We start from the raw sequence: 15650 nt of genomic DNA, 5'->3' as shown, positions 1-15650 counted from the left end.
TGAGGATAGAAATACAAAGGTGAGCCAGGTCCTGTCCTCCAGGACCTGACATTACTGCGGGACTGTTGGTGGATGTCTGTGAGATGCAAGTCACCAGCAAGGAGGAGAGTGGGGCCACGAAATCTGTGCAGTCTTGTTTGAGAGACCCAGGGCATGGTGAAGTTTGCAGCAGGGCCAAAGGAGAACGGCCTTTGTCACTGCTGGAAGGTACTTGTTATGTTATTAAGTAACCCAAAGGGCAATGGACAGAAGCAGCTTGCAACACAATCCCAGGATGACTTGTGTGTGGGGAGTTAGCTTAGAGGTGTCATAAAGCACATGCCTTTGAGTGACCAGCTGAGGAGGCAGGCCAACCTCATAGCATGAGAGGAGAACAATGAATAGCCCAAGTGTGTCATGGCGCCCCAAGCCATTGAAACAATCAGGTGGGGTGCTCTCTCTACAGTGAGAGCCCTGTGGAGAAAAGACAAAATCAGTGCAGAGAATGAAAGCAAAGAGGAAACTACGACCAGCCCTGGTGGAAGTAGCATAGCTCAAGTGCTAGACGGAGACTCAGGAGGACCCGGGGTCAAATTATGCCTCCTCTGCTTCCTAGGTATGTGCTGCTGGGCAAGTCTCCCACCATTCTGGGCCTTAGTTTCTTCATTTGTAAAATGGGAATAATGGTTGCCCCTTCTCATAGGGTTATTGTGAGGGTCAGATGAGGTGATGTCTATAAAGTGCTTTTCAAGCCTTAAAAAGTGCTATATAAACATGAGCTATTATTATTATTTTCATTATTATTATTAGCAATATTAGTAGTAGCCATGTCAATAAAATTAGAGATTCATCGAAACATCAAGTTAAAGTGAATCTATGTTTCTCTCTTTCCCTCTCTCCCTCCCTCCCTCCTTCCCTCTCTTTTCCTCTCTGTCTGTCTTTGTCTCTTCCCCCATCTCTGTCTGTCTGTCTGTCTCTCTCTGTGTGTGTACACACATATACAGACATACACCCACTCACACACTCACACACACATTCATATATGTTGATCTCCAGTGGCCTTTGATACATTCATTCTTTTCATTATGGTAGTAGCAACAGTGGTTAGAAAAGCAATACAAGAAAGTGATCATCTAATAGGTATCTAAATGGGTCCTTTGAGGGTTGATATCCTCTTTTTAAGGGGCCTAGGTTTAAATCCCAGCTTTGCTATTTTTTACCTGGGTGACCTTGGCAAATCACTTCCCTTCCTGGATGTTAGTATTTTCATGGGTAAAATGGAGGCATTGGATTAAAAGTCTCTTCCTACTCTAAATCTATGATCCTGTGTTCCCATGAGCAGATGTTCCCTAAGGTCCCTCCTAGCTCTAAATCTATGTCCAGCTGGAAAGAGACAGCATCAGGTAGCAAGTAGGTTGCTGTGGTCTGGGAAGTGATGGGACATGTAGTTCAATTCTTAAGTTCACTCTGCAGAGGGCTGGAGGAAAAACTGACAACCGTCATTATTTTGAAGCTGGAATCCCACACAAGCAGTGTTTCCTCTTTTTTCCAGGAAAGAATTGAGGAGGGAGAAGAAAACAATGGCAGTGATAGTGGAGGAAATACGAGTCATTCTTTATGTGACTTCCAAGGTTGAAGGTGTTCTTTAAGGTTGATGGATCATCACAGGTTTCTGGGGAGTATCAAAAAAAGAAAAGCAAGCACACGTTAAAAACCAGTCAAATGAAATTCTAAGCCTGGGGAAACTTCCCTGCTATTCTCACATGTAAGGCAAAACTGGTTGTTGTATTATTAGTCAATTAACCTCTCAGTGACTAGTATCCCCATTTGCAAATTTGGGTTAATGATTTTTCTCTTAGCCTTACCTATGATGATGATGATGAAGATGATGGTGATGATTTGCTCCTGCATTTCCCCCTCCCAATTAATGTAAAATCTTGTTTTTTCTATCTCCAAGACATCTCTCTCCAGTCCCCTTTTTTCCACCCTTCAGCTACCACCCTGATTCATCCCTCGTCACCTCTCACTTAGGCTATTGCAATGACCTTTTAGTTAGATCAATAAGATCATCTCCAAGAACCAAAACCAGGTAAAGGTCGACTTTAAATCACCACAGAAATGTTAGTTATGACTATCATAAAACTAATTATTATTATTATTGTTCGTCTTCCTGCAGCCAACCATTGTCTTCCAACTCATCCTTCATGTAGTTACCAAAGAGATTCTCCTAAAGTGCAGATGTGACCATGTCACTTCCTACTCAGCAAACTCTTCTGGTTCCTTATCACCCAAAGGAGTAAATATAAATTGCTCTATTTGGCATTTAAAGCCCTTTGTAACATAGCGTTTTCCTACCTTTCTGGTCTTTTTTTTTTTTTTTTACTTTACTCCACTTCCTATATGCTATAGAGACCCGCACTGGTCTGTCTGCTTGTTATTTCTCACATGTGATGTTTCATCTCATGCCTACAGACATTTGCCCTGGCTGTCCCCCATGCCTGGAATGCCCTCCTTCTTCACTTGTGCCTCTTGGAATCCCTGGCTTCCTTCAAGTCTCAAGTCCCTCCAGGAGGCTTTTCCTAGTCTCTCTGCCACCCCACTCCCCATCCCCCAGCTGCTGGAGCCTTCACCTCCAATTTTACTTTTCATCTTCTGGTATATATATCTTGTATATGTCTGTTTATATACATGGTATCTCTCCCATTTCAATGTAAGCTCCTTGAGGGTAGGGATTGTGTCTTCATTTTCTTGGTACCCCCAGCACTTAGCAAAGTGCCAAGCACCTAGTGTTTACTAAATGCTTGTTGACTGATACTAAGTATTCCATTTTTTCATGTTATCTTTGACCATCTTCTTTTTCACCTTAGCTTGGCTTAAGACTAAGCTGGCCCATATTATGGGTATTTAGGTGCAGACAATAGGCTCATTGGGCTGAAGTATGAAATTGAATGGGGTGAAAGCCTTACCGCAAAGATGTGATTCACCCTTCTGTTCTTCCCATTGGGATTTCTTTGGGTCAAGGACCCTCGGTAAACTGGTATTCGGCTGAAAGGGCCATCAACTCTGTCTTCATGGGAAACAAAAGGTTTGATTTAGTCGCTTAGCTAGGTACAAACTCTCAAAGAGACAGCAGTTTCCATGCTGGTCTCTAGAATAAGCCTCCCTAGATACTTCAACCAAAGCAACCTCCCTTCCCCCTCAGCACCTCAGACAGTGGCCTCAGCTGTCTGAAAGCCCAATCATAACTTACAAGATTATATCAGAGGAATACTTTTGTCTGTACTTTGTTTACCCTGGACCAAAGATTAATGTTCTCTTTCAACATCCATCCATCCATCCATCCATCCATCCATCCATCCATCCATCCATCCAACCATCCTTCCATCCATCCATCGAACATTTATTAAACTCTGATTTTGTGCCTAGGCTAGGTGCTGGAGAAAGACAAAAGCAAAACCATTTGTCTCCTTAAGAAGCTCATATTCTACTGGGGGCATAGGGCCTTCAAACAGCTAAATAAATAAAATATAACTTGGAGGAAAAGCGCTAATAGTTTAGAGGATTATGAAAAGCCTCATGTTGAAGGTGGCACCTGAACTCAACACTGAAGGAAGCTAAAGATTTTGAGAGTTGGAGATGAGGAGGAAACAGAATCCTGGCATAGGGGACAGTCTATGCAAAGGCATGGAGGTAGGAAGTTCAATGTCCAGTTCAGGGATCATCGATTAGACCAGTGTGATTGGAACACTGTGTGTGAGGGGAAGTTAAGCAATAGAAGTTCAGATGGGCCTAGGAATCCTGGTCTGAGGAAGTAAAGTTGGAACAACCTAACTTCTTCCAAGATTTTTGTCATTCACATCACCCCACATGCATACATGCATGTGGCTACACTCATACATTTTTGCATGCTCTCCGGGCCACCCCCCCACTTTGATGCTGCAAGGATCTGTCGTTTCTTTGGAGTAGATGGATCCTCACCTCTACCAGAGCAGATCATGACCGATCTGTGCATAGATGGCCTTTGAGGGCAGTTGTGACCAGCAAATCCCTCGTCAGAGAGGAGCCTGACTCAACTTACCCGGGCTACTCTTTGGGCCAGAGACATAGAGCCCATCCCCAGAACTTCACTTGAAGAGTTTCCAGCCTGGCCAGGCCTGAGAGAGCTTGCTCTCTATGGGTAAAGCTTTTGAGAATTCCTCATCATTGGGATGAGGAATCTGAGCGAGACTTCATGGACCCAGTCAGGATCAGGAATAAGGTGTTATAGCAACACCCTCCCTGTTTTGAATTCAGTTCCTTCTTGCCCCAATTATCTGGGACCCTGATGAGATCCAGAAAGTAAACCAAAAAGCTCCCTGAACATCCTGAATGGAACTCACCAAATCCACACACCCTTCCTTCAGGCCTTCCCTTGGAGCCCATTTACTCATTTCTATAAGCAGTTCTAACCACCTCTGTGGTCTGGTGGCCAAGCCCAGAGCAGATTAGAAGCAGCCAATTAGAAAGGTGCTGCTGGAGGCAGGCACATGGACAGCAGGGAGGAGTGACATAAAGAACAAGACAGCCAAACTATTCAAAGCAGCTGAGAACACAAGCACAGCCATCGGAAGTGACGAGCAGCGCTACACGCCCCAAAGGCAGGTGGGGGGTGGGGAGAATCACTGAGCCGTGGCTGGTTCCTAACAATAACCTTGAGGCGTCAAGAAAACGATGCGTTACATCCCCTGGGCTTTGAAGGAGGAAGAGGAACATGTGACAGAGGCCAAAGAGATTTCCCCATAAAGCTAGAGGGATTTGAGCAAGATTGGTACCACGCTGTCCAAGGTAAAGGACACATCCTTGTTTTCCATGAACAAACTACAAAAGTGGAAAAAGGCATGTGATGTGTCTCTTGCAAGCATGATATCTGGTGATTTTGTTGAACTGTACTGGGGGAATGTTTGGGGGGGTTGGGTTTTTGTTGTTGGGAACTCAAATCAAATCAATTGAACGAGGCTTTTCATCCATTACGGCACAATAGATAATCTCAGTTAGGTACTGGGGATACAAAGATAAAATAAAATGGATCCTGCCCTCAAGGAGTTTACATTTTATTGAGGTGGGATACAATATACCGCTATGCTGATATACTGGGCAAATAGAAACGATATCCCAAGCAGTACAGAGGGACTTCAAGAGCCCTGACCAGTGGAGGGAGCAGGAAAGGCCATGAGGAGAGGGCACTTTGATGGCCTCCTTGGCCATTGTGGACGGAGTCCAGCACGGGGCAGCCAAGGAGAGGAATTCTCATTCCCGTTCTGCCACCTAGTGGCTGCATGACCAGGAAGTGTGGGTTGTGTTTAGAACAAAATGGTCTTAGGTTTTAAAGGGGCAGACCTTTAACTTGAGAGTCTAGAGTGAGCAGTTTCTCGAGGGCTCCAGTCTGTTGGGTTTTCCTTGTATCCACAACAAACATGCAATGGAAGCTGAATCTATTCATTTAACCCTTACAAGTCCCCACAATTTGCTTCTTTTCAGTTCCCTAAATATTTCTCTCAGAGGTCCCTGCCTCCTCTCGGCTCCCCCAGCAGGCAGACCCGATGATCCTTACCTTGAAGTTGGAGAGAATTATTGAATATTCTCCTCTGGACATTTGGCCTAGCCATTACCTATAAGAAAAAGAAGGCTTTTGGCTTGAGTCTTCATTGAATCCTGAGGGTTAATTCTTCCTTTTGGGAGGTTGAAAGGGGAGTGAGGGAAAAATCAATGCTTGAAGTATTAGCAGATCTTCAGGTTCTGAAGCATAAATGCTCACCCTGAAAATTTATCTACCTGAGCTGGTAGAAGCTGGCTCCCATGTGCCCCTGCTTCGAGCTCTAAATCTATGATTCTATGAGTCAGGAAGACTCATGTCTAGTCTCTGACTCATAACAACATAGATCTGGGGCTGGAAGGAGCCTCAGGGCTCCTGTAATCCAGCCTCTGCATTTCACAGATGAGGAAACTAAGGCCAGGGAGGTGATCTAAGGTTACACAAATGGGCAAATCTCTTCTTCTTTCAGTGCCTCAGTTTCCTCATCTGCCAAATGAGGGAGTTGAGCCAGAGAGCCTTTGAAGGCCCACTCCAGCTCTGAATCTACAGTCTATAATCAACTGAGACACTTAGCTAAGATCTTACAGTGAAAACTCTATTTATCTGCCAATTAAGATTAACCATTGGGCCATAGGGCATTCAGGCCCTTCTGCAGGGGACTGTGGGGAACCTGAAATTACAAGATTTTTCTGAAGGAGATAAGAGATAATGAGTAGGAAGGACTGACATCTTGAGATGTCATTTGGTGGTCTGACTTCATGAGGTTGTCCTTAGCCTGATCTATGGAACCAGTCCAATCCTGGGTGTATAGTTGGAGACAAAAGAAAAGGAGGAGAAAAAATGAAGTAGAAATCCATCATCTTTTCTGGTGCTGGCCATCCTTCTGCCTATTACCCTCCCTTAGCTGAGTAGGGTGTACTCAACACAGTCATGGGTCAGGCTTTCTTCCTATTGTATCTCAACTTCAAGCACCACTTGGGTGGACCCAGTGGTGCCTTGCCGCCATGTCTATTCAGTCTTCAACATGCTCAGATCGTTCACCTAATACCAGGCTGGCTCTAAGATTCAAGCAGCAAGGGCAGAGGTTAGGCAGGCGATAAAAGCAGCTGTTAAGCATGGCAGAAGAGAGGAGGCCCCGTACCGATGGTCTTTTTTTTTAAAGACTTTTTTTTAAAGACTCATTTGTGCATAAAATGAATAATCAGTGTCAGAAGGGAAGAGACCTATCCATGTTACTTTGAATATCCTCCACTTTTAAATTCTTATTTTCAGTCATTTCTCAGTTGTGTCTGATTCTTCATGGTCCCGTTTGGAGCTTTCTTGGCAAAGATACTGGCGTGGCTTGCCTTTCCTTCTTCAGCTCATTTTATGGATGAAGAAACTGAGGCAAACAGGGTGAAGTGATTTGTCCAGGGTCACACAGCTAGCAAGCGTCTGAGGCTGGATTTGAACTGAGGTCTTCCTGATCCCAGGGCCAGGACTCTGTGCAATATGGCACCACCTAGCGCCCTAATTCTTACTTGCATGTGGGTAATTTTTTTTCTTGTTGAGTGCTTTTCTCCATCTCTTCCTGAACTGCTTTAATCAAGTGAAAATGTTTAATTAATCAGAAATATACAAAGGTAAAAAAGACAGCATGGGAGTGGTACTAGAAAGAGAACTGAGTGTATGGCACAGAGGAATTAGGGTCAGAGGACCTGGGTTCAAATCCCAACTCTGCTACTTATTACTTGTGTAAACTTGGGCAAGTCTGCGCCTCAGTTTCCTCATCTGTAAAATGAAGGATTTGTTTAGCTGGCTTCTAAGCTCTCTTCCAGGACTAAATTAATAATCCACCATTTAGGTGACCCCCAAAGGTCTCCCCCTAAGTTTAATGGCTTACGAATACTACTCTTTCTTCTCCCTCTTTGCAGGGGTGGGGGACTATAGGTGTAAAATATTGCATACGTTGTCAGATACCATTAATGTGTCTATTGATTTTGCACATAGCTTTTCTTCCCTTTCTTTTAAAATTTTTGTTATTATATAATCTATATCAAATTACTTGCTGTCTCAGGGAGGAAGGGGGAAGGAAGGGGGGAGAAAATTTGGAGTTCAAAATTTTTAAAAAATGAACGTTAAAATTGTTTTATATATAATTAGGGGGAAATGAAACATTATTAAAAATAATAACATCTTTGTTGGAAGGGATAAGACGGGCGAGGGGGAAGGATGTATTTGGAAACAAAGACCGGAACAGAAATAAGAGTTTAGAAAGGGCCTCTAAATCTAAATAGGTCGATCCTATTTCCTGATGTCTGGCGTGAGCCTCCATCTTTCCTTTCTCCTCTCCTCTTCTGGCTTCTTGTCAGGATGAGGGGGTTACTCACCTTGTTGGCCCCAGAGAGCTCCGGCTCTTCGACTCCGAGGCTGCTCTTGGGGGGCTGCAGGGGAAGTATCTAGGAATAAAGAAAGGAGACATCTCAGTGGCTGCCTCGTGACACCTGCACGGCTCCGGCCCCTAGCTGTGTGGGGGATTTCCCCATAGATGACCATGAATTTAGGTCCTCACTCCAGAGCTAAAGGAGCCTCTGAGGATAACTAGATCCACCCCCTCATTTGACAGGTGAGGAAACTGAGGCTCAGAGAGGTCACAGGCCTAGAGCTAGAAGAGACCTAAAAGGCTGTCTGCATCAACCACTTCATTTTATAGATGAGGAAACTGAGGCACAGAGGGAAGGAGGGCCACCCTTAGGCTTACAGAGTTGGAATTTAAACTCCAAGATTCCAAATCTAGTGTCGTCCTCCACTACCCTTCATTGTGGCTTTCCGTTAAAAAAAACCAAACACATTAAGCAATGTCAGGTTGATAATAGAATTTTTGGCATTTTTTTGGGTCTAGGCCTGTGGCATAGATTGAGGACTCACTAGTGTAGAAACTCCCACTCACTGAGGCAGATCGGCGACTCCTGGATTTGGAGTCAGGGACCTGGGTACGGTCCTGTTTCTGATGCTTCCTGCCTGTATGATCGTGGGCAAATCAGCTAACCTCTCTGGGTCTCAGTTTCCTCATCTGCAAAATGAAGGGGTTGGTGAAGACAACCTGGAAGGCTCCTTCCAGCCCTAAATCTGTGATGCTTGTATCCTAGTCACTCAACCAAGTCTAAGCCTCAGTTTCCTCAAGTATCAGTGAAGGGATTGGACTAGAGGGATGATCTTTGGGGCACCTTCTGGCTCTGAACTTAGGATTATTCATTCCAAATGTTGAGCCTTTTTTGTTTTGTTTTCCTCTCATATTAAAGTTTTTAAAAATTAACAAAAACATATTTTCTTTCCTTCCCTCTTCCTTTCCATTGGGGGTGGGAAACAAATGCTTTGCAACTAATATGCATAGTTAAGCAAATACAATTCCTCAATGGCTGTGTTTTTTTTTTTTTTTTAAGTTACCTCATTCTGCATCCTTCTGTGCCTTGGCCAAAAGGTGCACAGCATGCTTTATAAGCAGCACTCTGAAATCATGGTCATTGTCTTGTTCAGAGTTCTTATGGCTTTCAGAATTATCTTTGCAGCATTGTTATTACTGTTTAAATTGTTCTCCTGGTTCTGCTCATTTCCTTCTGCATCAGTTCATACAAGTCTTTCTTTCCATGTGTCTTTGAAATCATTTAGTTCCTCATTTCTTGCAGCACCATGCTATTATATAACATAGACCACAATTTGCTCAACCATTCCCCTTTCCTTAAAAGGACAACTGGGGTGTGTGTGTGTGTGTATGTGTGTATGTGTGTGTGTGTATGTGTGTGTGTGTGTGTGTTTTGTGTGTATGTGTGTACACACACACATACACATTTAAGTTAAGTGACTTGCTCAGGGTCACACACCTAGGAGTGTTTGAGGCCAGATTTGAACTCAGGTCCTCCTGACTCCAGGGCTGATGTGCCACCTAGCTGCCCTCTATGATAAAGTAGTAATTATCAGAACCATTTGGCATTGGTTAAAAATAGGAAAGTTGATCAGCAGAACAGATTAGGTAAATACCACAGAGAACCCTAGTTTTAATAAACCCAAAGACCCCAGCTATTGGGGAAAGGACCCACTCTGTGATCAAAACTTCTAGGGTAGTGAGCAGCATGGAAGAAATTAGATTAATTATTAATAATAATAATAATTGGCATTTATATAGCACTTTAAGGTTTGTGAAGTACTTTACAAACATTATTTCATTTCCTCCTCACAATAATCATGCAAAGTAAGTGCTATTTTCTCTCCATTTTACAGATGTGGAAACTGAGTCTGAGAAGGGTAAGTGGCTTGTGGAGGGTTATACAGCTAGTAAGTGCTGATGCCTGGATTTGAGTTCTGGTGTTCCTGACTCCAGGTCCAGTGCTCTATTCACAGTGATGTTTTAGAATTAGGGTTGTAACTAATTCCATTTCTAATCCTAATTCCTTTAGACTAACACCTCACATACCTTACATCAAAATAGGCTCCAAATGGGCTTGTGGCCTAGATACAAAAGGTCTCAGCATAAATAATTAGAGAAATATTGAAAAAATTTATGCACCAGATGTTTGGATAGTAGAAAAGTTCATGACCAAACAAGGATTAATGAGGATCACGGAACATAAAAGAGATAATTCTAATTACTGAAAATTAAAAAGATTTTGCACAAATTCAATAAAGTTGAGATTAAAAGGGAAACAAATGATTGGGAAGAATATTTGCAACAAATTTCTCTGGCAAAGGTCTCATTTTTAAGGAACTGATTCAAAATATTAAAATTAAGAGCCATTCCCCAAGTCATAAACAGTCTAAAGATATGATGAGGGAGTTCTCAAGAGAAGAAACCAAGGTTGTCTATAGCTGTATGAAAAAAACGCTCCAAATGCTAATAATTAGAGGAAAACCAAATGAAAACCACTCTGAGGTTCCACCTCACACCTATCCTATTGGCAAAGACAATAAATGTTGGGAGGGCTGAGGGAAAACGGGCACATTGATGCACTGTTGATGAAGCTGTGAACTGGTCCAGCCATTCTGGAAAACAATGTGGAATTAGACACAAAAAGTGCGCTCTCTGACGCAGCTATATGCTGTTAGGTCCATGCCCAAAAGAAATCAAGAAAGAGGAAGAAGCCCAATATGTACAATAATATTAATGGTGGGTTTTGGTTTTTTTTTTTTTTGGTGGTGGCAAAAGACCTAATAGTGAGTCTCCAAGATGCAGTATCACCAAGAGATACAGGAAAATAAAAACCCCCAACAAACATCTAAACCATATACTCAGCAGAGCAGTGACCCCTGGCATTCCTGTTGGGTTCTCAGAGCTGCAGCTGGGGCTTGGCTTATGGTGGACAGTGATTCCATCTTCTCACTCCTACCACCATGCCCCGCCCAGCCTGCACTGCCTTCTACCCACCTGTAGGTTTGATTTATTCCTTGGTTTCTCCCAAGTCTTGACAAGGAGTCCAGCAGCGCTGAGGGCAGCAATTCGAGATTTTATATCTGACACCTATGACAAGACCCACATGTTAAATACATACAGAGACCCCTTGTCATCTGGCTCGCTAAATGAAACCTGAGAACAGTCCTTATCAGCATGCTCCAGCCCAAGAGTTCTTTGCCTCTTTTTGTGTTCCGGATTCTTTCGGCATCTGGTGAAGCCTGAGAGACCCCTTCTCAGAACCATGTTTTTAAATTAATTGATATGCTGGGGAATATACTAGTGAAAGCACAGGTCTCAGCTACCTATCTATCTATCCATCCATTCACTCATCTATCTTTCTTTCCGTCCATCTATCTATCTATCTCTTATCTATCTATCTGTCTAGCTATCCATCTATCTATCATCTATCTACCTAGCTGCAAATTTGTTATATATATACAATATGTATACACACACACACACACACATATACGTATGTGATTGATAGAATAGTAATGTAATTTCCCCCCTTTTCTTTGTGTCCTCAGAGCTTCACTTAGTGCTCAGCACAGAGTAGATCCTAATAAATCCTTGCAGACATGGCATAAGACATCCTGACAATTACCTCCCTCTTCGCGTGCTGAACCTCAGCGGCCGTCAAGGTCACTCTGTCCTCCAGCTCCGAGAGCGCTGACTCAGGGCTTCTGGTGCGTGGGACTTGTTCCTCAAGGTCAAGAAGCCTATTCTCCCCTCCATGTGTCTGGCCAGCCTGGAGAAAATAGGACAGAGGAGACTTAGTTACATGAGTAAAAGCCTGATTCAGATTGGGACCGGACGTGGGGCTATCCACCTACAGTGTAAACCCAGATGTAAAATGAGGGGGTCAGACAAGATGTCTATAGGATCTCTTCCAGCTATAAATCTCTGATCTGTCGATCATTGTCTCTGGAGGAAGCTGGAGAGATGGAGGGGTGTGGAGGGTTGTGGATAGAAAGCTGGAGCAGACGCCAGTAAGCCCTGGGTTCAAGTCCCATCTCTGACACATACTGGCAGTGGGATTCTGTCCAAGTCTCTGCCTCTCCTCGGCGCTCTGGGCAACTCTCTTTAAGCCTCCAAGTCACCCGACTGCATGAGCAGAATGAGTTCTTTCTGCTAATGAAATCACAGGTCCTGTCTCTGTCCCCACAAATGGCAGTTATTGTGAATAATCCTGAACTAACATCCTTCTCCCTTGCCTCATTGTAGGGAGGCCTGGAGAGGACCCTGGGGTCTTCAAATCAGTGGAATGAAAATGTTGCATGTTTGATCAAGCTGGAGAGGGCTGGCGTAATGGGTAGATGGAGGTGAACATGTTTGGCACATTGATGCTGGCCTGAATATCTGCCGTCTGAGAACCAGTCCAGTTCAGCGTGGGGAGGCCCTGAGTGTTGGGCACCAGGTCATGGAAGTTGATGAAAACCCATCCACCAGGCATGGAGGGCTGCAATCTGCCTGGTGGGAGGAGATACTCTGAGACATTAAGGATACACAGAGTGGAGGGGTCCATGCTTTGGTGGGAGGCCAGACTCAGGGATGGAAGAGTCTTGGGGGACCCCCTAGTCTAACCCATAAGGGACAGGAATCCCCTTGCCTGCCAAGTTGGCATCCAGTCTTTGCCTGAAGACCTCTGTGCAGGGCTGGGGGTGGGCAGCCCAGAGTCCATTTTTTAGATAGTACTTAGCTGTTGGGAGTTTTTCTTGACATCAGCCAAACTTTTTAGCTTCCACCCAAGGCTCTTTGCTCTTTCCTCTGGGGCCATTAAGGCCGGGTCTAATCCCCTTTGTCTGTGGTAGTCCTTTGGATGCTTGAAAACAGCTTTCACTGCCTCCCTGAGGCTTCTCTTCTCCAACCTAAACACCCCCAAGCTTTCACTCGAATCTCACAGGGCAGGGATTGAGCCTTTTTTCCCTCCCCTTTATTCCCTCTCCTATTCTCAGGTTCTGAAAGATTGTCTCAGATGGCAGGCCCTAAAGGCACATCCTTGGGGTCTGTCCACCCTTGAGAGTGGCTAACAGAACTGGTGGAAACTTTTCCCATAGGACGGGGCCAGTGAGACCAAAACAGGGCCGCTAGGGGGCGCCATAATGCACATCGAGCCTGGGGCTTGAAGTCAGGAAGACTTATCTTCTTGAGTTCAAATCTGGTCTCAGATACTAGCTGGGTGACCCTAGGCAAGTCACTTCATCCCATTTGCCTCAGTTTCCTCAGCTGGAGAAGGAAATGGCAAACCACTCCAGTATCTTGGACAGGAAAACCCTAAAATGAGGTTATGAAGAGTTGAACATGACTGAAACAACTGAGCAGCAACAAATGAGGTTAAAGTCATGTTTGATCCTGGTGTGGGCCAGCTGGCTTTGTCCCATTCCATGGCTATAGATGGAATGACTAGGCCCTTGTGTTTAGTGTGGGGGGATCAGTGTAGACCCATTACCCAAACTAAGTGGCTTTGGAAAATCCATTTCTTCTCCTTCTTCTTCTTCTTCATCATCATCATCATCATCATCACTGACATTTCTTTAAGGCTTTCAAGCACTTTACAGATATTATCTCATTTTATTTTCACAACAACCCTGGCAGGTAGCATTATTCTAATTTTGAAGATGAGGAAATTGAGGCAGACAGAGGTTAAGTAACTTGCCCAGGTCTTTCTGAGTCCAGCACCCTATTCACTAGCTAGTTAGCTAGCTGGAAACTCATTTGAAGATGAGCTGGGGGTTCTAGGGGACTGCAAGCTCCATAGGCGTCCAGAGTCCTGCAGGACAGGCAAAAAAGCCAATGAGATCTTGGGCTCCTTTAAGAGTGAGCAGCAATGTCCAGGACCAGGAGGTAATGGTCGCTGGTCAGCCCACACCTGGAGTCTTGCATTCAATCTTGGGTGCCCAATTTTAAGAAGGACATTGATGAACCTGGAAAGCGTAGAGCAAAGAAGGTGAATGGCCTCGAATTGAGGTCATAGGAGGATTGGTTGAGGGAACGGGGATCGCTTATCCCAGAGAAGAAAAGACAGGGGTGGGATGGGCACAAAGCTGGCTTCTAGACTTTGAAGGGCTGTCCCTGGCAAACTCGTTCCCCGAAGTTCAGAGCTAGGATCAATAGGTGGTAGTAACAGAGGGGGAGATTTTGGTTGGATATAAGGAATGACTCCCCAACAATCAGAACTGTGCAGAAATGGAACAAGTAGTGATCTCCCCATCACTGTAGGGATTCAGGCAAAGGCCTGACTGCTTCCCAGGAATGTGGGAAAGGGGATTCTTATTCAGGATGGGATGGACTAGATGTCTCCCAGCCTGAGACACCTAACGCCGTAACTAGCCCTATTCCTTCTGGGGTGCTCTTGGGCTGGCAGGTGATGAGTGGTCTAGTAAGTCTGCTGGTATCATGCTCCTTTCCTAACACATTCTCACCAGGCCAGGCAGGAGGGCCAAGAAGTCAGTGCTACAATAGCCCAGGGTGTGGTTACCAACCTGCTGTGCCTCGATGGGTCTGCTGTCAGGTACAGAGCTCCCTCCTGGGCTCAGCCCACTCTGGCCCTCCTCTTCTTCCTCTGAAGACCCTCCCTTGTCACTGACCTTGCTGGTCAGCTCCCCAAGTTTTCTCTTCAGGGCTTCCTCTTCTATGTCAGCATCCTTGCGGGGCTCAGGCCCAAGGGACTGAAACAGAGAAGCAAATGAAACTGGCTTCGATCTCCCATCCCCTGCCCTTCAAGTTTTGATCAACAGAAAGTTTTAGGAGTTTCTATCTGCCTGTAGCATGGAGGGATTTAGCTCACGGGGAATGGGGACCAGACCTGGAGGTAAGTGTTAAGGGTGGAGTTGAAACCAACAACCCAAAGTTAGCTCCAGTGACTAGGTGAAGACACTTTTTGATTGAATCAAACAATCAAAACTGAGTGCAACAGGGCCAGTACACCTCTTTAAATCAATCAAGGCCACAAAGGAAGGGGCCCCCTGGACTTACAAAGAGTTAACTATTATATCAGGAAGTCAGGTAGGGAATTCCCAGGCCCTACCAAGTCAGTTTAGCACATTCACAGTTGGGAGAAAAGGAAGGACTGAAAATGGTCCCTGCCCTCAAGGGGCTTACATTCTAATAGAGGAGACAATTAGCAAACACCTATGTGCTATAAAATATACTGCACACCCAGCTATGCTACGTACTACCTGTGTAACACTGGGAAAGTCACTGAGCCTCTCAGGGCCTCAGTTTCCTTATGCTGGAAACGAAAGGGGTTCAACCAGAGCTTCTCTTCCGGATCTGAATCTAGGAGCCTAGAGAATGGAAGCTCCCTGAGGGCAGGGATGGTTTCACTGTGGTCCACAGTACCAGACACAGAATAAATGCTTACTAAATGCTTGGTGATTGGTTGAATAGACCATCTCTATTGCTCATCTATATGGTTCTTATATTGCTGATGTCGGAGGAAGCCTCACTGTAACTGGAGTTTTATTGTTGGCCTGGAGGTATGTGTGCAGGTAGTGGTCCACAAGAAACTCCTTCACCTAAGGAAAAGAAGCAACCTTGTTCACCTTCCTAGCTTTATGCCAGCCCGTGGATGGAACAGAGGGGCTCTTTTTGTCTCTGTCTCCCCAGTGACTAACAGACACCTAATTAAATGTTTGTTGATTGACTGATTGATACATTTTCTTCCTTGATAGA

General features: G+C 44.7%; 1 protein-coding gene across 4 annotated transcripts in view; it reads right to left on the bottom strand.

Annotated features, from left to right (window-relative positions):
• Positions 1-1020: 1020 nt before the first annotated feature.
• Positions 1021-15650, bottom strand: part of MLPH (melanophilin) — a 61968-nt gene continuing 47338 nt past the window's right edge. For 3 of the 4 annotated variants that reach the window (XM_027875389.1, XM_027875391.1, XM_027875392.1), the window contains 7 exons: positions 14459-14644; positions 11581-11724; positions 10950-11042; positions 7921-7989; positions 5570-5627; positions 2946-3046; positions 1021-1651 (listed from right to left, as the gene is read on the bottom strand). In XM_027875389.1, the coding sequence (XP_027731190.1) occupies positions 1625-1651; positions 2946-3046; positions 5570-5627; positions 7921-7989; positions 10950-11042; positions 11581-11724; positions 14459-14644 (678 nt within the window). In that variant the 3' untranslated portion in view covers positions 1021-1624. The remainder of the gene's footprint in view (positions 1652-2945; positions 3047-5569; positions 5628-7920; positions 7990-10949; positions 11043-11580; positions 11725-14458; positions 14645-15650) is intronic. The other variant, XR_003570298.1, reaches the window with a different exon arrangement.

The sequence above is a fragment of the Vombatus ursinus genome, unplaced genomic scaffold, assembly GCF_900497805.2.
Source record: "Vombatus ursinus unplaced genomic scaffold, bare-nosed wombat genome assembly UNPS02014808.1, whole genome shotgun sequence".
Classification (NCBI taxonomy): Eukaryota; Metazoa; Chordata; class Mammalia; order Diprotodontia; family Vombatidae; genus Vombatus; species Vombatus ursinus.
The sequence above is the reverse complement of the archived record's forward strand: the minus strand, read 5'-3'. Positions and strand labels throughout refer to the sequence as shown.